Below are 26328 nucleotides of genomic sequence, written 5' to 3'. Positions count from 1 at the left end.
TAGTGCTGTCATGGTTGAGGTAAATATTAATCTTGACTAATGTTCATGTAACAAGAAATTGAGTATGGTAATCTTGTAGTAACATGGTATAGGGATCCCAACTGGATGGCTAGTTTGAGGTGGAGCTATACAGCAGGGTTGTGTTTGTTCCTGTGGGACCCTAAGGACCGGTTGTGAAACCTGTTACCGGCATAACAGCACAACCATGAGGCCTATATGGGTACGTCTTGGCCAAATAATTAGTTACCCTTCATGTTCTGTACGCACCAGTAGACGGTTAAGTGTCACAAGAGGGGGCCTCTACAGTAGATGGAATCCATGTTAGCGGTGAAACCTTAGTGGGTGCATATAGATTTGGAGGCGCTTTGTAACGGCCTTGTAGTGAGATCCCGGCTCTACACCCCGGAAGTGTAAAGCAAAGTGGGAATCACAATTCATGGGTAAAGTGTGCAAACTCTGCAGAGTAATAAAACTGATCGATCAGCCGTGCTCACAGTTAAGAGTGGGCTTGGACTTCTTCATAATTAGTGGGGATCCTGAATGGTTGGTTTGGGTAGTCGGGTGGTGAAACCCCCGATGAGTCGGTAGCCGGATATGGGATATCTAATGAGTCTAGTAGTCGGATGGAATCCAATGAGTTATTTCCTTTATTGTTGGAGTCATAAGCTAGTAAATAGGTTGCTATGTCATTTGAGTCCTAGTTTAGTTGGCATAGTTGCAGTTATCCTGAGTCAAGCTTTTCCTTATCATAAAGTCTACATATCATGTTTTTCCCTCACTTGTTGAGTACTTTATGTACTCACGTTTGCCTTCTCCCAACTTCTGGATGCTGCTCAGAAGGCGAAGTTTTCGAAGACCTTCCAGACTATGGTGCTGAGTTCTAGATGAAGGAAGACGTCGCTCTAAAGACCATGTCATAGGCTAGCGCTCCCCTGGATAACATCTGTGGATGGATGGAAGTCCTGCTACCGCTGGAAGATTTCTTAGTGTTTTTTTAGACCTATGGGTCCTTTTGTAAGGATTATTATCGTTAATTAATGACACAATTATGTTATCACTGATGATATCACTGCATGTATGGAAACTTGATCCTGGCATACATGTGGAATACATCCGGTTTGTTCTCTTAAAAATCGGATGTGACAACATGACACGGCAGAATCGACTGGGGGCTTATCAGCAACGTGTTGTGGCCGGAGCAGTGCCAGACAGCGGTCCGAGCAGGTCTAAGCGGTGGCGCAGAATTGGGTAGCATCTTCCCTCGACTACGCGTGATCTCCTTTCAAGAAAAGCAACCTAAGGCTCCCTGGACTACACGACACGATGGCTGGACCACAAGGAGAGGCACAAGCACACCGATGGTGAGCTAAAGCACGACGGCAGAGCAAAAGCTTGGCAGCACGTGGCTACACCGAGAAGGAAGCATGAAGGCGACGACATGCTAGCTAGTGGGGTTGCGCAAGGGGGCGGGAAGCTCACCGAGCTCGAAAATGGCGAGAAGTTGGATGGCGACCGGTGATGCGATCGAGCGGTGGCAACGAAGGCGGCTTGACTATCGTAAAAGATGTAGGGTTTTGGAATAAATTCAAAAGAGAGTTTTTGAATTTGGATTTGAGTTTGGTCTTGACATAAATTTAATTGGGGACATTTGAATCGTGATTTGGATTTGGATCTTGAGATCTTGAAGATGATTTGAATCCAAAAGATTTGAATTCAAATTGGAACTGGGGTGAACAGAATCTACGAACCGATTTGAAATTGAGAGACATACAATTTCAATTCTCCACACAAAGAACCATAAAAACCATAAGCCAATTCACATGAACTAATTTAATGCAGGGATTATTTTGGTAACAATTTTAGTGTATTTTGGAGTACCTGGTCAACTTAATGCATTTAATATATGAATATATACAGACTAGTATATATACATTCATATGCATACCTCCTTGATTTCAGTTAGCCTAATTAATTACAAAAGTTTAAATTTGGAGCAAAATTTATAACTAATTAACATGTTAAACTCTAGAGCATTCTGAGGAATTTATTCATGGGTGCCCCAGGTATAATTTCCAGCGTTCTGCATATGAACCCCTTCAAACAGGGCTTATTGCTATCGATTCGATGATCCCGATAGGGCCAAAAGAAATTTCTCTATCTCTAGATACACTCTTGGTAAAGGCCTTTTAGAAGTGAGTATTTCCACTGCAGCGGAGTAGATTTTTTTTCCCGTCGCGGAATCAAACGAGGGTTGAAGAATCATTCGATTCATTAAGGGGGACGACCCGGATAAGTTGACCCGATTCAAGATATCTTGAGTGCTCGTTCGAGAACTACGATCTTTGGCTCCTAATCCTAAATAGAATGTAAGGACGTAGGGATTTCTATGTAAACACGGTATCCTATTTTCATAGGCGGGATAAATCCATTAAAAAGGGGCAAATTTTATACACTACAAGATGACTTTGTTTGAAAACAGAATCCAAATATCAACAAAAAGATTAATGGAAAGTCTTGTCGATATGAATTGATCTTATGTTACAGGCTGAGTTGTCGCCACGTAGGATGAAACCACCATCAAAACCAGTTAAAGAGGTAAATTGTACCAATTTGAATAGTTCAAGAAGGTGAGATATCTGTTTTGTGGTTCGTAGAGGACAAACAGGCTTGAACAATAGTTGAGGGAGACAATATGTACTTTTTCCTAGGAAAAATAGATGAACAATCATGTGTTGGCAAGGAGCGCGATGAGGCATAATAGCCACCAAGGAGATTCAACAAACATAGGTGGGTTCCGCGACGAACTCGTACAGATAATTTGCAGTAAAGGCGAATCATCTGGCGTTCGGTGAGACCAAAGTTTCGATCAGGCACTGGATGGATTGGCATATAAGTGACAAGGTGCAGCGTGCGGATATGCATGTGGTGCCCAGGTGTTGGAGTGCGATAGGAGGTCGTAGACGCTGATGAATATTGCAACAAGAGAAGGAGGGAATATAGTGGCTAGCTGGCTCTTCCTCAAGCTGGTGTTGCGGTGCTTGGTGATGAGCAAAGGTTATCGATGGTGTTTGGTCGTGAATATTGGATTCAATTAGCTCATATCATGTGACACACAACAAGGAGCAATTGTCTTCACGAAGTCTGGTGATTCTTGTTTTATCTACTTATGTGATGACACGGGATACCATGTTGTTGGAGTAGGTGCTATCAAAATCAAGATCTATAATGGAGTTGCATGCTTCGAGGAGTCAAATATGTGTCAAGGCTAAAGAGGAATCTGATTTCGCTCGAAGAGATTTTGCTAATAGGAGAGAAAGGTGCACAATTGCAGGTGGAGTCATGAAGTCTAAAGTTGCAGTGATAGCAGTGCCTCTGTAAGGTGGTGGGTCTAAGTAGAGTCAAACTAATCGAGGCAGCTCTTGTTGAGCAGCAAAGGCGACAACTTGAACTAAAGTTCGGTGTACATGGAGGTTCGCGCATGATGCTTCAAGGTGGACTGGAGGAGGCGAAGGAGCACTGGAAGAGGAAGGGCGAGGCTAGGCCATTGGGTTGGATGGGTTGAGTGGAGATTGAAAGAGTTCACGGGCACCCGATCCGACCCACGGGCGAATTTGGAAACCCAAGCCTGATCCGACTCAGTTCAGTACCCAAATCCATTAGGCGCAGAACCAGCGGGTACCCAAACTCACGGGTTCAATTGCCACCCTTAGCCCGTTGGATCAAGGTGAGTGGACCATATTTCAGGTCCTTTCCGGCCCCCACCCCTTCAGCTTGGGATAATTACACAAAGGGACCTGTTGTCGACGAAGGAGCTGCGCCACCGTCGATGATCTCCAGTTTAGGGGTAGCCCATTGCTTTGACATCATCTCCCTCAGCCAAAAGCTCTCCTTGCACCGCCTCATGGTACGGCCCATCTAGTTGCACCTGCTCGCATGGGAGAAGCCTATCAATCTAGCAGAGAGTAGATGTTGAAGAGGATAGGCTCGTGGGAGGAGACGCAGTTGTGCTGGGATCTTAGAGCTTAATAAACAATGTGCCTCCGGTGTCATATATATCATCTCAGTAGATAAATATGTTGCTTTCACCAGGCTAAATTCCCTAACATTTACTCCAAATCTACCGGCAAACAATGAACCAACATTTCCGTACCTTTGGACTGAACAGAGAAAATATTGCACTTAAACAAACCACACTAGCTACTGGTCAATTAAAGCTAAGACATCGCACCAATTATGCTACCGATCTTGTTGTGAGAACCCTACACTTAAGCACTCGATCTTGTACATAAAATCCTGGCATCACCATGATCTTTACTTGACATGGACTCTGCGTATGTTGCTTGTCTTGCAGGATATCTTCCATGTACATCTGATCAAATGCACGGCCATCTTCGATCCGCAGGATCGTCAGCGGCGGCCCGAAGGAGAACGCCAGCAGCTGGAGCAGCCAGACGCACTTGGCGGCAACGAAGAAGCATTGCAGCAGCTGCTCGGGCCACGGCCGCGACCAGCCCAGCGTGGCCACGACGCCGCTCATCTTACGGTCGCAGAACCGGCTGAAGTCCTCGCTGTAGTACTTGGTGCCCTTCCTCAGCACCTCGTTCCAGCTCAGGTTGCGCAGCGCGACGAAGGCGGCAAAGCTCTGCCGGCGATCCTCCACGGGGTCGAGGCACCTCGGCGACCCGTTCCGCTGGAACGCGCAGTTCTCGAAGTCCTGGTACAAGGCCTGATTCATGATCGCTTCGAGATGGTAGAGTACGGCTTTCGAGCCGTGCTTGCCGTTGCCGCCGGTGAGAGCGAGCTGGTACGGCCGGAGGAGCAGGTTCAGCTTGTCGGACAGGCCATCGTTGGCTTCTTCCTCCACCTGCTGGATCAAAGCCTTGCAGAGCTGCTTCACCGAAAGCCGTGCCTCCGACGCGATCTGCAAAAAGCCTTCCACCATTACGTCGTGGCTGACCGGCATCGGGAGCTCTCGGCTTGCTTCGATCGACTTCGTCGATCTCCGGGAGATGGACGGCGAGTTGGTCGCTTGCCGCAGTGCCTTCTTCAGCTCCGAGCAGTACGCTTCCACGCTCACCAGTTTGGTGGCCAGCTCACCCAGTGACGACCTCACCTCTGCGGCTTCGCGCAGCGCGGCGTCCCGGTGCGCGTTGGCCTCGGCGAGCTCTTTCTTGAGGGAGTCGAGAGACAGCGCCCCCCACTCAGTCAGAAGCCGCGACATGTTATCGCGCTCGATGGCGGCCGGCGACATCATCTCAGGCGGCTTGGCTTTCTTCCTCGACTTGGGGAAGAACCACGAGAGGATCTGCAACCCTTTGTGCTTCGTCCGTGAGTGCGCCGACGGGGGCGGCACCCTGCTGCTACTGATCGTGGCGGGCCTGAACGTGTTGCTGCACGTTGCCGGCGGCAGCTTGAGCTCCGACGTGTAGGCCGCCGCCCTCCCGGCCGACGGGAGGAAACGGTCGGCCGACGGCGCGGAGTGCAGGAATGCGGGGTGGATCTTGTACGCCGCGCCCCTGTTCCGGAGATAGTCGTTGGAGGAAGGGAAGTGGACCTCGCTGTTGGAGGAAGAGAAGGCGGCTTGGAGGTTGTCATAGTCCGACAAGGCCGCGTCGTCGTCGCGGTCCAAGGCGACGCCGGTCCAGTTCTCCGACCGGCTCCGGTTGTCCTGACAAATGTGGTTCAGCTCAGCCCCGCGCTCCTCGTCGTCGTAAGCCTGACCAAGCATAACAACCAAGCAAGAAACGCCATTGTCAGTGACGTCAATGAACTTAAGGCGCACGGCCAACGCATGTTCGAAAGCTTGCTCACCGGAGTAAACACTGGGTATTCCTCATCCGCTGCGGCTGTCCTGGAGCAGGCAGGGGACGCAGCAGCAGGCGGTGGGAGGCGGATGACGGCCGGGCTGCGGCTGGCGCCAGCGCCGGCGCGGGCATTGGGCACGCCGCGCTGGAGGAGGGTGGCGTGGAGCTGGCGCAGCTCGACGGCCTTGGCAATGGCGGCCTGGATGTCCTGGCGCGTGGCCGGGGCGGGCAGCGCGGACGATGCCGCGGGGTCGAAACCCTCGGCGCCAGCGGCGGCCATGGCCATGGCGACGGCGGCGTGTGGCGAGTCAAAGGCTGCGCCTTTGGGTCCAAAGCTGCTGCTGGTGGTAGCGGTGGTGGGACGCTGGCTGCAGGGAAGCGAGTTCTTGGGATTCTGGAAACGTAGTGGGAGGCGGAGGCACCAGTGAGGAAGGAATGGGAACAGTAATAGAGAATTCTTGAGAGAGAGAGAGAGATTGGTTGTTCTGGAGAGGGTGGGTGTGGTGGTGGAGGGAACAGCACATTTGAAGAGATTGACAGCGCCTGTGTCGTCTTTTTTTTTAGTTTCTGTTTGCTCGACTATATGAATACGATTCGCTTTTGCTGGGGGTGACAAACTCTTACTTCAGTATAACACTTATTTTCTGCTAGAGCTAATACTAATACTGGTGATGAATTCACGTTCATAACTCGAAGTATTTTCTATGAAATTTCTACATTACAAATTAGCCCTAAGTTTTGGGCTTGTATTTTCACTAGAATAGTAGTGGTTGGCAGTTGGGGGTGGCCCAAACCAAATACTAATCTTTCTCTCTCTTGATGACCTGAATTAATGAACCTGCTGTAGTGATGCCCTGCAGGCTTTCCTGCTCTGCTGCCTGGCTGCCTTGTTTTGCTGATGCAGGACATCGCCCAGTTTAAGGTCGCCAAACTCTGAAAAGCTCTGGACAACTTGCGTATTAAGGACTCGTTTGGATCCAAACCGACGCTCGCCCAGCTGAAGTTGGTTCCAACTTTTGACTCGCCCAACTTGACGATGCCAACCTCCCGTTAAATTCTCATCAACGCATCGGCAAATCAGAAACGCCGAGCGCTTCATCTGGCGCCTGGCGAGAGGCTCACCGGCCATGGCACCACACGCGTGCAGTGCATCCATGGTGTTCACCTGCCACACTGCATATAGTGTACAGTAACATATTCTTTTCATTGAAACGAAGTCACAGTCAATAGTAAAAAAAACATTCTTATTGCATCTCAGAAAAAAACATTCTTTTTTGAGTGAATAAAAAAACATTCTTATTGCTCTTGATCAAACCGAGACGAACTCCTAAAAGCTTTTCTTTTTCTTGATTATTTAAGTAAAAGGAGGATCAGGAGCAGCCTGTGTTCTTCCTGACGCTGCCTTGAGCCTAGTGATTAGTCAAAAGTTGATTGTGAGAACTTAACAAGATCACAAGCCAATAAGTTAAATTAGAACCTTGGAATGAACAAGGTCAGTTCATGTAGATGTAAAGCTCAAGGTTCTAGCTGTATGGTCAATCCAAAAAAAAATGGGTCACGAATCACAACACAAGTCAGGATAGGTTAAGGGGGCAGGTTAATCATGGTTAACTTTATATTATCAGCGGGCAGTGATTTGGAAAAAGGTTCAGTTAGAGACAACACAACCAACAAAAAGATGATCTATCCTTTCTTTTCATCTTTACACCTTTGAGGGCTTTTGCAATGGCGCCTAGCTAGATGGATCTTACTAGCATGCATGGGAAGAATAGCACAGGATGGGACGTCTCTTTGTCAAGCCACAGCCCACAGGGCACTGGCACTAGTAAAGTTCAGATCAGGTCCTGAACCAAACACTATGAGCAAGCACATCTTTGGAAATGTTGTCCTACACTTTGGTGTAGATACACCTATGTTTAATATGAACTATTTTTTAAAAAAATTACACATGCATATATACTATGTTAAAAGTTTTGCGCCTGCAAAAGATTATGTGAAGATATGTAATTACGTACATATGTACAAAAGAGATAATTCTTGTTTGCGCAAAAAGATAAGCCTTAGGGGCATAAATCAAACACCTTTGAGCGTGTCTTCAATCCCCCTTTAAAACATTGATGTGAACCTTTTTCTTGTCTTGTGCTCCATTTGCTCTCTTTTTTAAAAGGTATGTGCAAAGAGGCCACTGAGCAAGAAAACGAAACCAGGTAGGCATCCCCAAGGATGCCTTTGTCTCGGCACAAAGCAAGGAACAAAATAACAGCTTGGAGAGCAGGATGAGGAGCATGCAGAGCTGCAGCATGTTCAGAACCTTTAGTTCATATACCTGGAAGGATGTCTGTTCCAGGGCGGTGTTTGTTTATTAATCCAAATGGCCTCCAGTTACACCACCCACTAACCAGTCCACTATACTTGGGGCGTGTGTTTCAATTCTTTGTTTTGGAGGTAGCTAGGGGTGATGCTTTTGCTAATCTTTTAAAAATCACAACAAGAATAGGCCTAGCTAGAATGTTAATTTGTCTGGCATTGGCCAAAAAAATTGTCTGGGCTGTTATCTTCAGGACTAAGCATGGCAACAGACGCATGTGAACTCCTAGCAGTCCTTTCTGTCTGCTTTGGGTTAGGTTAACATGTTCTTCCTTCAATCATCAGTGTTGCTAGCTGCAGCCTGAACTCCAACTGCTAAGCCGGGGTAGAAAATGATGAGCATCCATATTGCACGGGCATGACTTATGCAGACAGGAAGCTAGAAAATTAACCAAGTGCAGAGCGTAGTCCGTCATAGCAGAAATTGTAACACTGCTAGAATGGACCGCAGGAAACAAAGCCTAGTGATAATACTGCAAGAAATGGTACTAACATTACGACTACCCGTCTAAAACAAATAGTCACGGCCCGTTTGGGACGCATGAACTTCACACAAATTCTGCAGGAATCAATATAAATCTTGCGGGAATCCTACGAGATTCCAACGTTACAGGCTTTGCGAGCCGGTCTCGCACGGGAGGAGAGAGCTTCCCGAGTTGCGTGACCTGACCACCCACTACGCTGCAGACCAGCTGCTTTGCACACTGTGACACTGTGCGCATGCAGTCGATGAAAGCTGCAAACGGGCGAAGCCAAGCAAGAAGCCGCTACTACTGCACAAACAACTATAAATGACGGATTTATTGCTGTCAATTCTCAACCGACATAGATGTTAGCCTATACTTAAATGAACCGACAATGATAACCAATTATGAGTACCAGTTTAAGTCATAAACCTACAGTGATATACTGTACATTTCCGTGGTAGTGCGCAGTGACAAGCTAGCCGCGTTGCATGGCACACGGACACAGGCATCGCCGGCTCAGATGGATCAGTCACGACGGCGGTGCCGTGCCATGCCATGCCATGGTGGGCACGCAATGACGCATCGGCAGGGCAGGGCAGGGCAGCGCCAAGGCAAAACTGGCAGAGGGTGGCCGTCTCGTGCAGCTTCTTTTCCATGGCACCTTTCGCGGCTGGTCCATGCATGCAGCAGCGAGGCATAGCACTCGCAGGAAGTTGCCGAGAGATCGATGCCAAAAGAAATCGACATGTATTTTGCAATCACGTACTAGGCTACTACTTTTGTGCAGTACAAAGTACTAGTAGACTTTTGTTCCATGGACCTTGCTTTTCTTCGATTCCACGGTACGGTCCACACAGCATCTCTCCCTCTCTCTTGTGGTTGTGTGTCTCAAGGATGAAGGCACATTGAAACTCATCTTAAAAAAAGTTCATTGAAACTGGTGATGTAACCATGCAGGTAATGTCGAAATGTCTTGCCGTTGACAGTTGTTGCTTCCCAGCTTTTGAGGTCACCACTCAACAAGATCTGTTACAAAACCTTCCAAAACTATATGAAGAAAACTGGCAATATGTACCTTCGAATTTGGACTGCCTTGTTCCCCAGTTTTTATTGGAGGGGGTACCTGACGACTGCCCAGTAAACTAGCATCCCATCTGAAATTCTGAATACACTGTGCACGTGTTCAAGCACACACTACATGTTAACCATGTCATGAACTCACAGTCAGGCCTGCATCGCTACACATGAAACATCAGGTACAGGTCACCGAAAACAAGTAGTGCCTGTGATCACAGGCAAGTGATGTTGGGCTCTTCGTACAACAAATGCGAAAACGATACGTGGATGGTTACAGGTACGTTGAGACACTGACCACAACAGTACTGCAAAACCTTATATGCTCGACATTCATGATGTTGGACCATATAATACTTCTTTCAGAAAAATGGAACTGGGCAATACTGAACCCTTTTGTCAGACCGGTGTTCTCCCAAAAAAATTAAAAAAATCTCTCTCCCTATGACCCGGCGCAGCTCCTGCTCCGCGCCGCGCCACACCACTCGTCCCCTCGCCACCCTCTAATCTGCGCCGCGCCGCGCCGTCTGTCCCGTCGCAGCTAACCTCGCGCCCGCATCGCTCCCTTGAGCCCTGAGCCTCTCCTTGCGCCCCACTCCGTCAGCGTGCCCTTGTCGTCGCCCATATAAAGAGCAACAATACCCTCTTCCTCCTCCCCAAACCGTAACACCGCATCTCTCTCTCTCACCTCCACTCCCTCTGTCACTCCTTCTCCGAGCACCGCCGTCGTCACCACACTGGAACCCATCGTTGGTGTGCTCCACCACCCTTCCCCTCTCTATCCCATCCCACCAGAGAACCGTACCTTAGCTCGCCTTCCTTGCCATCGTCGATTACCGCTTCTTCGCCATTGCCGGCCAGACCGCCCCCTCCTGGGTCAGATTCGGCCGCCACCGCCATACCCTACCGCTCGCCGGAGCCACCGCCGCCCTCCTTCGCCGACGCGCCTGCCGTCTGCCACCACCATCGCCTCCTCCCTCTCTCCCTTCGCCTCTCGCTCTCTGCTCAATCCGTCAGAGCTGGCCACCTCTCCCTCTCTCTTATTCTCTCTCCCTCTCACTGACATGTGGGCCCGCCTAAGCCGCCCAAGTCGAGCCCAGCACCACCCTGAGGCGATTTGTGAGCCAAGCCGAGTTGAGGAATATTTTGAGAATATTCTTTTTCCTTTTTTTTTTTCTAATTTTCTCTCGTGGTAAAACTTCCAAAGCCCATTTCTCCTCCGTCCTAACTCCATTTTCGACGATTCTTCCACCGATATTAATCTAAATTCAAGATCTACCCAACCATATCAATTCCATATTTGTTTGTAATTTAATTAGTTTTTAATATAATAATGTGATTGATTGTTAGTGTGTGCTTTTGCTGTATGTTGCGTTTGTTAGAGGAAGGCGCGTTCGAGGAAGGCTAAGAGAATCCAGAGTTTGAAGAAGGAGTGGGCGAGGACTTCAATGAAGGCAAGTCCTACACCGTTGATCCTATATTTTCAAATACAACCCATAGAGCTATTGTTTTAAATTATAGGGATATACATACTTAAGTTAATAACTATAATTTTAAAGAATATGCTAATGTAGTTATGACCTAGCTTGTTTATTTCATATCTTGATATTGTCACATTTATTCCGCTGAAACCTTAGAAGGTACCCAACATCAACTATAATGATTATTTGGATGAATGTTTGTTTACTAGTATGCTTAGGATTGCTTTGCTCAAATAAAAGAAACATGATAATGACATATGTTAATCATGCCTTTCAAAAAAAAAAATGTCAAGTGATGTGTGCTTGGTGTGTGTGTGATTTGTGTTCTTGAAAAACTCTAGTGTATTGTTGACGGAGGTAAGTAAGGTACCCTACAAAGATGGAAACTACCTTGGTGCAAGATTCGTCCTTGTGTTGTTCTTGATGTGAGGTATTTGCCTCGGTCGTATAAGGATCGGTTCGTTGTGATATACTACCTAGTATTCAATCGTACAAACACATGACCTGGATGGGTAGGACTTGACCCAACCCCTTCAATTTAGTTCGGTACCCACTTGAAGGCCGGTAGTGGCAACATGGATTAGGAGAAGACTTGGGCAGTACGTAACCAAATGTACGACTAGTGATATTGTTAAGGCTATGTTAGAGCCTTGTGATTGCTAAGTGGTCCTTTCCATGGATATTCTAAGGCCGCTAGTATCTTAGTGCCCCGTGGGTGGATATTGTGGCTATGTTGTAATGACATTGTGTCTTGTTATGACAGATACACCAGTTGTTAAGGTTGGGGTTTGTGTATATCTTGTGGGTAAAGTATACAACCTATGCAGAGTGTTAAACATATCTGGATAGCTGTGTCCTCGGTCAAGAACATATTATGGTTCAATCACAATGATTAGCTTTCTAGCGTGAGTGACTCCTTGGCGTATGAGTGGGCAGTATGCCCGTGTTTTCAGAAAGTGTTGGCTATGCGTCTGGAGTATCCCAGACTATGTGTCCACTGACAAAAGAAGTGTGGGAACTGGCGGGATGAAAGTATCTCCCCAGGGCCAACAACCCCATAAACTCAACTTATGTATTTCCCTCAATAATATTTTAAGATAGTCTTTGCAAATTGAATCTTGTATCGAAAACTAGCTTTTTTAAAAAAATCTAAAGACTCTACAATCTTATCCTTGATCTACCTTTATGCAACTAATGTCTCCTTTTGAGATAGGACTTGCTGAGTACCTTATTTACTCACTCTTGTTATATGTGAATTCTAATGATTCAGAAGCTGACTTCGTCGAAGGTGAAGATGAAGAATAGAAAAGTTTAGTTTCGTGTGCACTCAAGTTGCATATAGGGCATGTGTCGCTTTTGTGTTATTTTTGTTGTGCGGTGAGATTTTATTTAATTATGTCTACGGATCTTTATTGTAATGAACTCTATATTATACTTTAATATCGTACTTTAATTGATGTATATTTATAATATCTACTTCTGTTAAAAATATATACGTACCCGCTACTGATACATAGACTAATATAAGTTACACAAGATTACCCGAAGAAGGAATCGGACACCTTCCTTGGTGTAGCTCATCAAGGAAGAAGGGCTACGGTGGTTTGAAGCAGGCACTAAGTGCCTGGCCAGTCTAGCTCGTTAAGACAGATGGCAGCTAGTAGTCGTAGACCTTGTCTTGTCACTAAACCCATTGTATCACTCAGTAGAATATTAGGCTGACGCAGGTTCGCACTTGCTGGCCTAATTTGTAGATGTGTCATCTCTTTTACGCCAATGTTTGGGGTGTTCCCGAAAAAAAAAATATTGAACCCTTTCGACCTCAACTTTCAAGAATCAGTGGGTATGGACATCGTTACATGTGGTATATAAGCAATTCAATATTTGAATCACTATGAACATTTGCGATGGCATGGCTACATCCATTCAATAGCGGATGTCACCTGAAACAAAGGTCCTGTCAGGTTTCTTTATCTTCTGCAATCTGATTATAATATATGGGGGATAAAAAAGAATGACACTATGAACCCCCTGAAGGAAGAACTATTGCACGCCACCAAAAAGCTAACGAAGAAACTGGTAGAGAGAGATCAGACGTAGTGCCACCGTTTTGGTGGAATGTAAAGCAGGTCACCCTCCTCCAATATACAATCCATGAAGTCCAGGTTCTCTGCCTTAGGGAACTCCTTCAAATCGATGTCAAGATCTACCTGCATAGACATTTATTAGCACAACAACAACGCATTCTAACCACATTGAGCAAAACCCAATAATTTTGGAATGAGAATTATGTAGCTAAATGACAATGTAGAGCAACAAGAATGAGCAGTCCTAGAAAGTAATCACAGATGGGCAACAAAATATTGTATCTACATACTAAACTAACTACCTGAGGTATCAGAGGTTACTCAGAACAGGTAAACAAATAACAAAACACAACTTTTGCTGGGAAGCAGGTGACACAGAAAAATAAGCAATAACCTAGAAAATGGAAAGCGGAAAAGTTTCCTAATTTAGGTCATCAAAATGCACTACAAGTAGCTCAATTGCACTTTCATGCTTAAGAGTCATGAAGAGATATTAAAAAGGAAAATTCCAAAATTTCAGTATTTCGAATCTTTTAGCTGCCAAAACTCTCCTTTCACATATATGTCCACCTGAACAGATTATATGCACCTGGCTGGTATTGCTTAGCATAGTTTCTGTCTGTGAATACAAGTCCTCTGATATGGAAGCAGGATAGAGTCTAATATATTTTCTGCCCAAGACCTGTAGGAGAAACTAACAATTGGTAGCCAATAACTGCTGATAAACCTAAAGGAACTGCTATTTTTTTTTTTAAAGGGTAATTTACAAACACTTAGAAACAGGCAGTCACCAGCAAAAGCTGTTTGTCATGATCTTTACTTGATAGTAAACTATGAAAGGTAAGTACGAACTTAATGATCTAATCATTCTGAGCAGTCATATAGATGTCAAATTGGGGTAGCATCTAATTCTAATGCATGGAAAAAATAAATGGGCAAAGCTACTTGTACACAAGCTGGTAACTAAAACAAAACTGAGTTCACTTATTAGTTACTAACATAGTCAGATAACAGAACACTACCATTTTACAAGTTTACAGCTCACAAGATATTGTAAATATATAGTTTTCACATAAATGATTGAAGATATCTCTGTACAATATGCCAGCTTAAAATGTTGACATTTGTTCATAGCGAAAATCAGGCCCAAAATTCAATTTACAGGTACACCACTTTTTTACTGACTATGAAAACGGTAAACCAACAAGGGAAAATGAGTAGTACACATGGTATACCTGAGCTAAGATGTTGTGATGTCGGTCATGGTGCAATGGTGTCACTGTCCCATGTGGACCAAACCAAGTATTAAGTGATTGAAGTTCCCCTCCACCAGCATAACAGTAGTCAGGAACCATTATGTCTTCACTGAGCTCTTTTATCTGCCCGATCTCATGAAGTAAAAACCACAACTGAACAAAGGCAATCTACTAGAGAGTAGAGGATCAGCAGCAACAGATCGGCTACCTGCTCAAACAATGGATGCTGAGCTAGATATGTGAAGGAAATGCTAGAAACAGTGCTGAAACTGAATGAACATATGGGAATATAGCAGTTTAAAGAACTTAAATTTACCTAGTGTTCAGATGCCAAGGCAAAAGATTAGTGTTCCAACTTGCAAACCAAAAGAACAAGTTGCGTGACATTTTTCAATATTGCGCTACAAATGCAGGATAGAACACATGCTACTGTTATTTAATGCAACTTGAGGACAAGTGTGCTTAAGAAAAAATATTGATGTAGACTTAAACAACTTATACAAATGAGGAACATTGTATTGAACATCAAGTTTAGATGCACTTATTTATGCTATTAGCTTAAGAGGGTATATAAATGAGCTTTAAAATTTATTTCCTCGATCTCTTAGATGTATTTGTCCAGTAAAATAATAGCAACCACATGCTTGCGCAAAGAGACATTGGGATTAAGTTAATCGAATACAAACAGCCTGTTTCCATAGTCTTTCAACATCTAGTATAAAGAGAAGCATTTACTTCAACAGGAACAGTCCGATCTCCAGCAATCTTCTTGAGGTATTTAATGTCCTTCCATTTGGTCCTTGCAGGCCAATGATCGATGGAGCCACTGATTATAACAGGGGACCAATGTAAAAAGTAATTACATATAAACTCCTCCTAGGAAATGCGTGATCGCCTCTCAACTTTCTTACTACAAGACAAAGACTTTGCTGGTAGAATTTTGAGTGCTGAAACAGCTTAAGAGAATAACCAAACAAGGAGTTAGTTAGAGAAAATATTTCCATTCCATACAACGTGCAACAATCTTTCCATGGAAAAAAAATAGCCCCACAACTTCTGACATGATCAACCGTAGCTTACTCCCCACAATTTGTGATAGGATACACCGTGGCTATGTGCCTATGTCCAAAAAAACTATCACAATGACATCCGTCAATTCCTACTCATTTTGTAATAAAATCGCTTGTCTGATCTAGTTGCACTTGATTTCACAGAAACAAGCTCATCCACCACTCAAAGTAAGACTAGTTTCTTCCCTAACATTAACGTTAAGATTTTGTAAACTGCACTCAAAATTGAAAATTAGGCATACGACAACCAGCACCTAAAACTTAAGCACAATTCGTATGCACATCGACACATGTAAGCACATAAACAAACACGAAACCCTTACAAAGGTAGTAGCGAGCTCACATCGGCCATGTCTCGATTCCTGTCGAGTCCCTCCCTCCACCTCTCGTCCTCTTCATCGATGGCCTCGCGACGTGGAGGCAGGCGAGCGCGTAGGCGTCCGTCCAAGCGGCGCCCACCTCGCTCCATGGCCCCGAGTGCAGCTGCTCCCACGCCATCTCCCGCGCCGCCTCCGCCGCTCGGAGGTTCCCCACCGCCGCCTTCTCCGCCGAGGCGACGAACGCGAAGCCACCCTCCCCACATATTATAGTACTAGTTTGATTGGCGCGCGTACGTCGCGCCCATTTTTATTTTACTGTGTAAAACACGATAAAAAAAGATTAAAAAATTAAGCTCACAAATTTTGTACATTTCAATATTTATTTATAAAATTATTAATGTTAAACACATTAAATTAATTATAGAGAAAACAATAATACTTTTATGCATGCACATAGTTTTAACATGTAGGTGAAAGTAATACTAACTAAAAAAATTTGTTTCATATTTTTTTGAGTTTTAGATATTTTTCTTTGCATTTTAGATTTTTTCAGCTGATTTATTAATGTAACTAATATTCATTTCGATATTTTTCTAGAATTTTTTGGAAAATAAAATTACATATGTATATATATATATATATACGTATATATATATACATATATATAGATATACATGTATACATATATATATATATGTACGTATATATATACGTGCATGTATGTATACGTATTTGGGGCCACTGTTACAGTAGCAAGGCCCTGAGAGCGCCATTCCTTCCACCGTTAGGATGCAGACATATAGTATTACATTTTACTGTTCATTTGTGACTTTGATCCGAGATTTCGATCCGAGATATTTCTAGTCCCCGCTGAAGTGAAGTGCCGAGGGTGAAAAGCGCAAAAGCGAATGAGATATTTTTAGTCCTCGTTGCTATTCGTCCGCTTGCATCTTTTTATTAGGTACAACCTGACGCATACGACTCACACGTTACACTTACACTCACGCTCCTATATATACATATGTGCATCCTTAACACACGACAAATTTATAGTACGTAAACACACATTCTGTTTAATATGTACACGTTACCTATCTAGTCTAGTCGTCTAGACAACAATAGGGCTGGTGAGAACCCGAGTCTGCTTGCTGTTTTTTTTTTTTTTTTTTGCCCTTTTAGGAACAGAAGAGGATATTATTCTGGCGGAAGCGACACCTTGGAATTTTTTATATTTTTAAATCAAAAAATGAAAAAATATATGTCTATTTTGAAAAAATATATTTTTCAAACAGCCGACAAGAATCTCTGCAATTTTTAAAATGAAGACATATGTTTGTAATTTTTTTATTTAAAAATAAAAAATATTGCGTCCGTTATCTTGTTATTTGCAAGCCTATGATCTAACTCGGCAATGGATGATGGGCCTTTTATTATTGGGCCATGAATGTTTCGGATCATGTGCAAGATAAGAACGGTATGATTCTCTTCTAAGGCCCGTATAACAGAGGTGAAAAGTATTGCGCTTCACAATTGTCTGGGCTGCCTATTTGGGCTCAAACGAGCTGCCCGCCTCCGCGACGAGTGGCCCGTGCTACTAGAGAGTTACGGGCCGTCATGGGCAGACCCAAGTGCGTGGGCCGGATTGGGTCCGCACAGGTGGCCCCGAACTTGTAGCAACCGGGAGTTTGCGCCCGCTCGCGCGTTGCGGAGCCCAGAAATCAGGGCAATTTGAGCGGGCCGCGAATGGCAAATCCAGTCCTGATCTCGTGGTGGAGTGGAGCTGGCCGTCTAGAGGCAACTCCGTATTAGGGTCATTGAACAAACGGGCTATCGAGTTCGTTTATTTTTCATAATATTTATCTATTTGTTAATTTTTTATTTGTATTATAATTTTGTATCTATTTTAGGATTTTTCGATATACCTAACACAAATCTCAAAATAAATAAATAATTCTGATAAGATATGCATTCAGGAAATAGTTATTGGAATTTCCTTTCTAGACTAGTAGAGCCGTGCCGACGAAGGCTCCTTTCGATTGGGGATGTGCGTTCTGCGTGTTTAATTTGAAGTAGTCCCATTTTAGAGTATATGGGCTTAGTCCAATATTTTGTATAATTTTAAATAAATTTTAAATGCTCAATTATACGAGGGAGGTATATTTCTTTAATTCTACCTTGCTAATGGATATGGATGGAGACTAGCTTAAAAGTATTTCTCTCTTTCACCCACTTATCATGTGTAGATGAGATGATTAGAAGAACACACGCGCGCTCGCTCGCCTCAATAGCACGATAACGGGCGGAGGGCGCAGGCACACGACACATACGTGAATGGTCCGTCGAAATCGGATCTAGTTGCTTGCGTAGGTTCACTTCCTTTTGCGGTTTTATTCCTTTTGCATGTTCAGCGAATAAGGTTTTTGGAAGTGCTCGTCGCATCTGTTCATGATCTTCTTCCTCTACATCATCATGTGCTACTTCATCTATATTGCCACCATCATCGTCGTCTGCTACATCGAGATCAACTTCGATCACTTCATCTTCGTCATCGTCTACTGCATCGATATCACGGGGCTTCTGCATCTCACGTCGTCATCGGATACATATACTGCAATCCTACTCGAGTGTTTAATCGAGTGAACTAGTCGATATTCTACTCGAGTGTTTTAGTCGTTACATTTCTCGAGTGAGCTAGTCAAGATCCTTCTCGAGTATCTAGCCGAGGCTGATTGTGGTTGGTTGAATTCTAGTCTTAGAAACCAAAGTGAAATGTACATTGGCTTATATGTGATGAGTGATTGATAAGATTATTGATTTGATTTGTCGAGTTTTGGATTGCTTAAGCTTGATTTGAGTATTTTGATTATAGACTAACTGGAGTTGGATTTGGAGAAATGTGTTTTCTTGCCTCATGGTGTGCAGGTGAAGGATGCAACTTGGCGGTCGACGGTGGATGATTGAGGCTAAGCGGGTGTTTGGTGTCAGATGATCAAGGAGGCCGGACGAAGTCAAAGATGATCCTAGCTGTACACATGGAGGTCAAACAAAGCATGAAACGAAGGAGGATCTTGCCCTCATTGTGAAGAAGTTCCCGCTTCTACAACAACCATCGAGATCGAAGGAGGAGTAGCTCTCAAGCCTGCTTTCAGTGTGGTGGCACCACCCACTTCAAGGTACATTGCGCGAAGCTTAAGAAGAGGGAGGACAACGACCACAGCTACAACAAGCATAAGAAGAAGAACAAGAAGTCCTTCTTCGAGAAGAATCGTGACATGATGGCCAAGAAGGCAGCAAATGCGGTTTTTAGGTTGTTCGTTGCGGCTCCCAGTGACGTTGACACCTCTTCTAGCGAGGAGGAGAGCTCGGGGAGGAGGAACCACAAGTGAAGAACAAGAAAAAGGCCAAGGACTTCACCGACCTCTGCTTCATGGCGAACGACAACAACGACAGCGACCTCGAGCTTGATCCCTCCGAGGTATTACCTTTCTACGATCAGCTTTCCATCCAAGTTGATATCTTGAATGATGCTCTCATTAATTATGATAGGTTACTTAAAAAAGTTGTGTGTGAGTTGAATGAGCTTAACCTAAATATGAGTCTGTTTCTTTTAAGCTTGAGTCGCTTAGGTCTAGGGCCAAGGTTGAGGATGAGGATTGTGAGAGTTGCTTGGTTTTCATGAGTGAGTTTGCCGAGCTTCAAACTGTGAATGCTCAAGTCGCCAGTCGGCTTAAGACTGCAGAGAAGAAGCTCCTTAAGGAGTCTAGACCTACTCTCTTAGGCGTTTGCAAGAATTGCATTTTGCTCTCAAAGGATATTGATGTGAAAGTCAAGCACATAAATGAGCTAGAGTCTAGATTGGAGAGTGCTGAGAGTTCTATGGATGTGCAGTTAAAATATCCCACCTGCATTATCTTTAAGGATAAGCTCAGCTGGGTTAGAGGGCAAGTTAAAAAGCTCATAGCTAAGAATAAGTACATCCTTTCTCTTGTGAAGAAGTGCTTAGAAGGCAAGGGGAAAATAGATTTGATCTTGGTCAAAACCAAAATATGTGCTGATAAGGCTGGGTTAGCTTTGGGTTTGAGCTTTTAGAGAGTTGCTTAAACTAGTTCTGGCAAAACTATTTTCACCTCACCCACTATCATAGAGTCGGAGAAAGCCAAGATTAACACCTCACAATCTATGCCCGAAAAGAAAAAGCCTACATCTCAACTTACAAAGAAGAAACCCACGCCCAAGAGAGCTCCACAGCCTAAAATGAAGGCACCTGTGAGCGAGCTAGAGTGACTACCATTCGAGTTTCTGAGAGACGCTATCAGTACACCTATTGCTAGAGAGGGGATCACCTTGTTGGGTTTTGCTTTTGCCCTAGGAGAGATGAGAGGTGTGAGTTAGAGTGGAGCACCCAGGACATATATCATTTCTCTGTTGGTGTACATGAGCCTTTTTCTTGCCCTCTCCCACGAGGATCAGATGCTCTTCAGTCTATTCCTAGGGGTGATGCCCAACATGGGTTTTACCATGACTCATATGGTTTTGGTCCACGTGTGAGATATTTTGAGTCTCAACGCTTTGGCGAATCATATTTTCCTCATCGTAGTACTCGCCCCCAGCGTGTTGGTGTTGAGTTGCATGTACCTACTGTTTTTACTTCAAGGCGGATGACCTAATACTGTATTCAGATGAGGTTTTTGACTAACCCCAGTACTGAGTCATCAACCTTTTATTCTTCTCATATATAGGTGGAAGGCAGAGGCCTGGAGAACAAGTAACTCATCGACCCCTGTTGTTCACACCACATGATCGGAGATTCATCATGGTTCTCCAGGCTCACCCCAATGAAGCATCACATGTACATCACATTCGGGGATGATCGGAAAGGTAGAGTGAAGGCCAAAGGGACTGTAAAGGTAAATGAGAGTTTCACTCCCAAAGATATAGCTTTGGTTGAGCATCTGGGATACAACCTGCTTTTTTATTTCAGTTGCTAGATAAGGACTTGGCAGTGCACTTCAAGCGCGATACTTCTCGAGTTCTTGATTCTTCTAGTTCTTTGATTTGCAAGATTTCTTGAGTTGGGAGAGGTTTTAGAGCCGTTTTTTCTGAGTTTTTTTTGTTCTTATCGGTGTTTACTTGCTCCACCTTCTTCTGAGCTTTGGATGTAGCATAGGAGACTATGGCACATGAGGATTTCCCTAGGCTTGATCTGAGGATTACTTAAGCTCAAGTTTGAGAAGAAACTTATTTTTGCTCCTTGTTAGCATGGCAACATGGTTGCCACTCCTCACCCATCAGTCAATCTGGTGATGACTGAATGACTAGGAGAACTTCTCCATATGGACACTGTTGGATCTTTCCGGGTTCGTTCAGTCGATGAAAAGTGGTATATACTTGTTATTGTTGATAATTACTCTCGCTAATCTTAGGTCTTCTTTCTTGTAAGCAAGGATGAAGTGATCTCACATTTTCAGAGCTCAGCTTTGAGATTGTTCAAAGAACTTCTAGGTGCATTGAAAGCAATTTGCAGTGATAATGGTACCAAGTTCAAGAATTATGTCTTTGATGCTTTCTGCCTTGAATATGGCATTGATCATCAATTTTCTATCCAACACGTTTCTCAGCAGAATGACGTGGTTGAAAGAAAGAATAGAACTTCAGTGGAGATGGCTAGGACGATGCTCGATGAGCATAGCACTCCTAGGAATTTTTGGGATGAGGCCATTAGCACAGCATGCTACATCTCAAATTGCATTTTCTTGAGCTCGATTTTGAATTTAACTTCTTATGAGTTGCGCTTTGGGAGGAAGCCAAAGGTTTCACATTTGAGAGTTTTCGGTTGTCAATGCTTCATTCTAAAGCATAACAATCTTGATAGGTTCGAATCACACTCTTCTAATGGTATTTTCTTAGGGTATTCTCTTCATAGTCATGCTTACAGGGTTTACAATCTTGACACTAACATCATCATAGAATCATATGATGTGACTTTTGATGAATTAATTATCTATGCTAGTTCTGTCTCTGAGTGTGCAGGTAATCAAGAGATGAGCAAGATCATCTTTGCAGATAGTGACCTTCCAACTCTTGGTAATGATGATGATGATCCACTACTTCCCCTGACCACACCTGCTCCAAAGTTGTCTCTTACTTCTTCTATTCTAGCAGAGGGTCCTGCAACCTCTACTTTCACTTCAGCTGCTCTCGAGTCTGCACTACATGTGTTTTAGGGGAAGGTTCTCTCAAGCCGTGAGGCTCCTCAACACATTCAGCGGCGACACCCTCCATAGATGATGATCGGCGATCTCGATGACAAGGTAACTAGGTCCAAGTCCACTCACCATGCTCATATTACTGATTCTACATTCATTACTTCCTTTGAGCCACATGATGTTATACATGCTTTATCCGATTCAAATTGGATCAATGTTATGCATGAAGAGCTTAAAATTTATGAGAGAAATCAAGTTTGGGTCCTTGTAGAGTCACCCCCTAATGTTCACACCATAGGCACAAAATGGGTTTTTAAAAATAAAGAGGGGGAGGATGGATCTATAGTGAGAAACAAGGTTAGACTAGTGGCTCACAGTGTCACTCAAATAGAGAGGATAGACTTCGGAGAGACCTTTGCACCTGTAGCTAGGCTAGAAGCTATTAGAATCATTCTTGCTTTTGCGGCATTCCAAGGTTTCAAGCTGTATCAAATGGATGTCAAAAGTGTGTTCCTAAATGATTCCATATAGGAAGAGGTATATGTCAAGCAACCCTCAGGCTTTGAACATACCAAATACACACATAGAGTATACAAGCTTCAAAAACTTTGTATGGGCTTAAGCAAGCACCTAGGCTTCAGAAAACTTTATTCACCCTCGGGCATGGCAAAGATTTTCTACTTGTTTAGATTTATGTGGATGGTATCATTTTTGGTGGCTCTTATCATGCACTTATAACCAAGTTTGCAGAAACTATGAGCAGTGGGTTCGAGATGTCGATGATGGACGAGCTCAACTTCTTCATTGAACTTCAAATCAAGCAATGCAAGCTGGCACATTCGTCCACCAGCCGAAGTACACTAAGGAGCTGCTGAAGAAGTTCGATATAAGCTACACGGAGTCCTTGGTGACATCGATGCCTACCTCGATTGTGCTTGATCCAGATGAAGATGGTGAAGGGGTGGACCAGCGGGAGTTTAAGAGCATGATTAACTCCCTCATGTATATGACGGTGACAAGACCGTACATCCACTTCGTCATCTGTCTCTACGTGCGCTTCCAAGCTTCATCGAGGACATGTCACCGCCAAGTAGTGAAACACATTCTTGTACCTCAAGCACACTCTCGAGTATGGACTCTAGTTTTCTGCTTCCTCTTCGCTTTCTCTTCGAGGTTTTTTGGATACAAATTTTGCTGGGTGTAGAATTGACAGAAAGAGTACTTCTGATACGTATCATTTCTTGATACTTCTCTTATATGTTGGTCTTCTCTCAAGCAGTCTAACATTGTGCAGTTTACTGCTGAAGCTGAATATGTAGCTACCGCTAGCTGCTGCTCATAAGCTTTGTGGATGGTTGCTACCTTGAGGTACTTAGGGTTAGATTTCAGGAGTGTGCCACTTTAATGTGACAATATCAATGCCATAAGCTTAGCCAATAATCTAGTCCAACACTCCAGAGCTAAATACATAGATGTGAGATTCCACTTTCTGAGAGAGCACAATGAGAAGGACGATATAGACTTGAAATACATTGATACCCAACTCCAACTAGCTGACATCTTTACCAAGCCTCTAGATGTTACTAGATTTGCCTATTTGAGGGGAGAGCTTGGTGTGTGCCATCCCTATGGCATTGTGTGAGGGGGAGTTAGTTTTGTATATACTCTATCTTATTTTTGTTGTATTTGCATTGTATCGTCTCATATTAGATAATCATAGACTTGAATTCGGACTAAGTTGAGTAGTTGTGCGGAGCAAGATTTTAATCTTATGCTCATCTTGATGCTTTAACATGAAACATTTCAAGCAAGCCAGATTAAGATGAAATTTGGTAATTTTATAAATCATATAGACTTGAAATACTACATTCTTGATCACCATATTCGTAATTATTTTGGCTTAGTCAATACTTGTGTTAAGGCTAGTTTGATGAATATCTTACTCTATGCTTCTTGGTTCAAGTCAGTGGATTAGGGAACATTGTATATTTTCTATCTTTATCAAATGTTTAGCTCATGATAGAACCTTGGGGGAATACGCGTTCCTTGTGTTGCAAAGATACTACTTGACTTGATCATGTGAAAACTTGATTCGTTATGAAAATGTGAATAATCTTGTGAAATCAAGTATATTGTGCTAATATGTGATCTAATACGGTTGTCTTGAAGCCTCAAGGTGTTTTTCGTACCTAGTCACGCGATATTTTGCTTGATAAGAGGCAACTTGAGGATAAAAATGAAAGAAATGTATCTAATTACTTAATTTTATTTTAAATCACTTGATCTAACTAAGTATTGATTTTATATGTGAGCGTTTAAAAGCCTACTGTCATGAATACGCCAACTAATTCTTCAGGTTTAGCTTGTACAGCTTCATGTTCCTGTGTCTCTGTTTCTTTTTTGCCTTTGTACATTTGTGAGATTCATCTTCTACTTTCCATAGCCCTTTGACGTTTCTAGCTTTTACAAATGATTTGTAGTATACTTATGAAAGCTCATTAGAATTGCATGTTAACGCATTGTATAATATTTTGTCCTTAATATTTGCATTGCCAAAGGGGCAGAAATAAATGAAAAATGAGAGAAATAGAATTTTTCAACCAAATCAAAGAAAAATCTTGCATAAATGAAAAATATGCATTCATCAAGGGGGCATTTTATTTTGTATTTTTGAGTTGTTATTTTTCTTTTGAGGTGTTTGTATTGTCTTTGCTTCTTTTTGGTCTTATATAATATTTCTTATGTCAAGTGATATATTTTTGCTCTTTTTTGAGTTTTTGTCACTTGTATGAGCATATCTTCTTCAAACCAAAATCTTTGTGCTTTGATGTGTTGTCAATGTACTCATCAAGGGAAAGATTTAGAAACCAAGTTGAAATGTACCTTGGTGTATATATGATGAGTGATTGCCAAGGTTGTCAATTTAGTTTATCAAGCTTTAGATTGCTTAAGCTTGGTTTGAGTATTTTGATTATGGACTAACTGGAGTTAGAATTGGAGAAATGTGTTTGTTTGCCTCATAGTGTGCAGGTGATGGATGCAACTTGGTGGTCGACGGCGGGTAATCGGGGCTAAGCGAGTGCTTGGTGTCGGACGATCAAGGAGGTCGGACAGAGTCAAGGGTAATCCTAGCTGTATATTTGGAGGTCAAACAAAATATAAAACGGAGGATGAAGACGATGTGTTGACAAAGTCAAGCGAAAGGAATGTTGGTGCAAGTGACAAGACGACTCGAGTGATCGGGAGTAGGAGAGATTTGTTGGCGGTCATGATCGCAATATGGAGTACACGTGTCGATATCAAAGCGTTTGCTTAAGGTGTAAGCAAGTGGCGAGTCATGCTTTACAAAGTGTGAAGAGAGTTTCACAGTTGGACCTTAAAACCGTGGGAGGATTGGAGGTGTATGTGACACCATTGCGAAGCTTGCGTCGAGACGAAGCTAAGTTGTGAAGGTGTCGCGGTCGTTCGATGGACAGAGCAAGAAATAGATCAAAATACACTCGGTGGTAGGTATAAGTGTACCATAAGAGAGGTGTATTTTAGTAATAAGCTGAGAAATTTATGGGTCAAATTTACTAGGCTTATAAATAAAGTGATAGAGTTATAGGAGAGTTTGAACCAGTCACTTGAGCCTCTTGTGCCACCCATTTAAGAGCCTAGTGCTATAGTTTTCGACGAGAGTAAGATGAATGCTTAGTCCTATGTAATATGTGAGAGTTTTTTAAGAAAAATACTTGTAGTTCGTTTAAAATGGGGTTGATCCCTTTGAGTAATGAAATTTATATTTTTGCATATGCTTGGTTTCTTTGTAAGTTTTTCTTTTTCGGTTGTGATTTTTTTTCTTTATGAGCTGCAATTTTTTTACCTTTATAAAATGATTTTTTTTGTTGCTAGAGTCATAAACGTTCTAGTACTCATGTATTTGAAAGGGTCTTGAATCCTTTTACCTGTAGACTATCAACTTAGAGTGTTGCTTCTTTAAGTGAATATCTTTTTCTTTATTCTTTATTTAAGTTTCAAACTTTTGTTCTTAAAGACACGTAGAATAGTCTTGAATAGAGTATATGATTCATATTTTATCTGTGGAGTTATGTTGTTTTAGAATTTTTTTCTCGCTTTATTTGTCTAAAGTTTATGCTTCTGTAGGTACTTTTTGATAAGTATTAGGTGAACAAGTAGTAAGTCATCTATTTCGG

At 43.2% G+C, this 26328-nt stretch overlaps 1 protein-coding gene and 1 pseudogene across 1 annotated transcript; both read right to left on the bottom strand.

The window, feature by feature from the left end:
• Window positions 1–4012: 4012 nt before the first annotated feature.
• LOC133901295 (IRK-interacting protein-like) lies at window positions 4013–6353 on the bottom strand. The gene is made up of 2 exons (XM_062342604.1): window positions 5812–6353; window positions 4013–5716 (listed from the first exon to the last, which is right to left on the bottom strand). Exons 1-2 carry the CDS (start codon window positions 6088–6090, stop codon window positions 4232–4234), a joined length of 1764 nt encoding a protein of 587 aa, XP_062198588.1. The 5' UTR covers window positions 6091–6353; the 3' UTR covers window positions 4013–4231.
• Window positions 6354–13036: 6683 nt separating this feature from the next.
• Window positions 13037–18509, bottom strand: LOC133902369 (lysine-specific demethylase JMJ30-like; annotated as a pseudogene).
• Between the last annotated feature and the right edge of the window lie 7819 nt (window positions 18510–26328).

The sequence above is a fragment of the Phragmites australis genome, chromosome 20 (assembly GCF_958298935.1).
Source record: "Phragmites australis chromosome 20, lpPhrAust1.1, whole genome shotgun sequence".
NCBI classification, from domain to species: domain Eukaryota; kingdom Viridiplantae; phylum Streptophyta; class Magnoliopsida; order Poales; family Poaceae; genus Phragmites; species Phragmites australis.
Note: the sequence above shows the minus strand (reverse complement) of the source record. Positions and strands in the feature narration are given on the sequence as shown.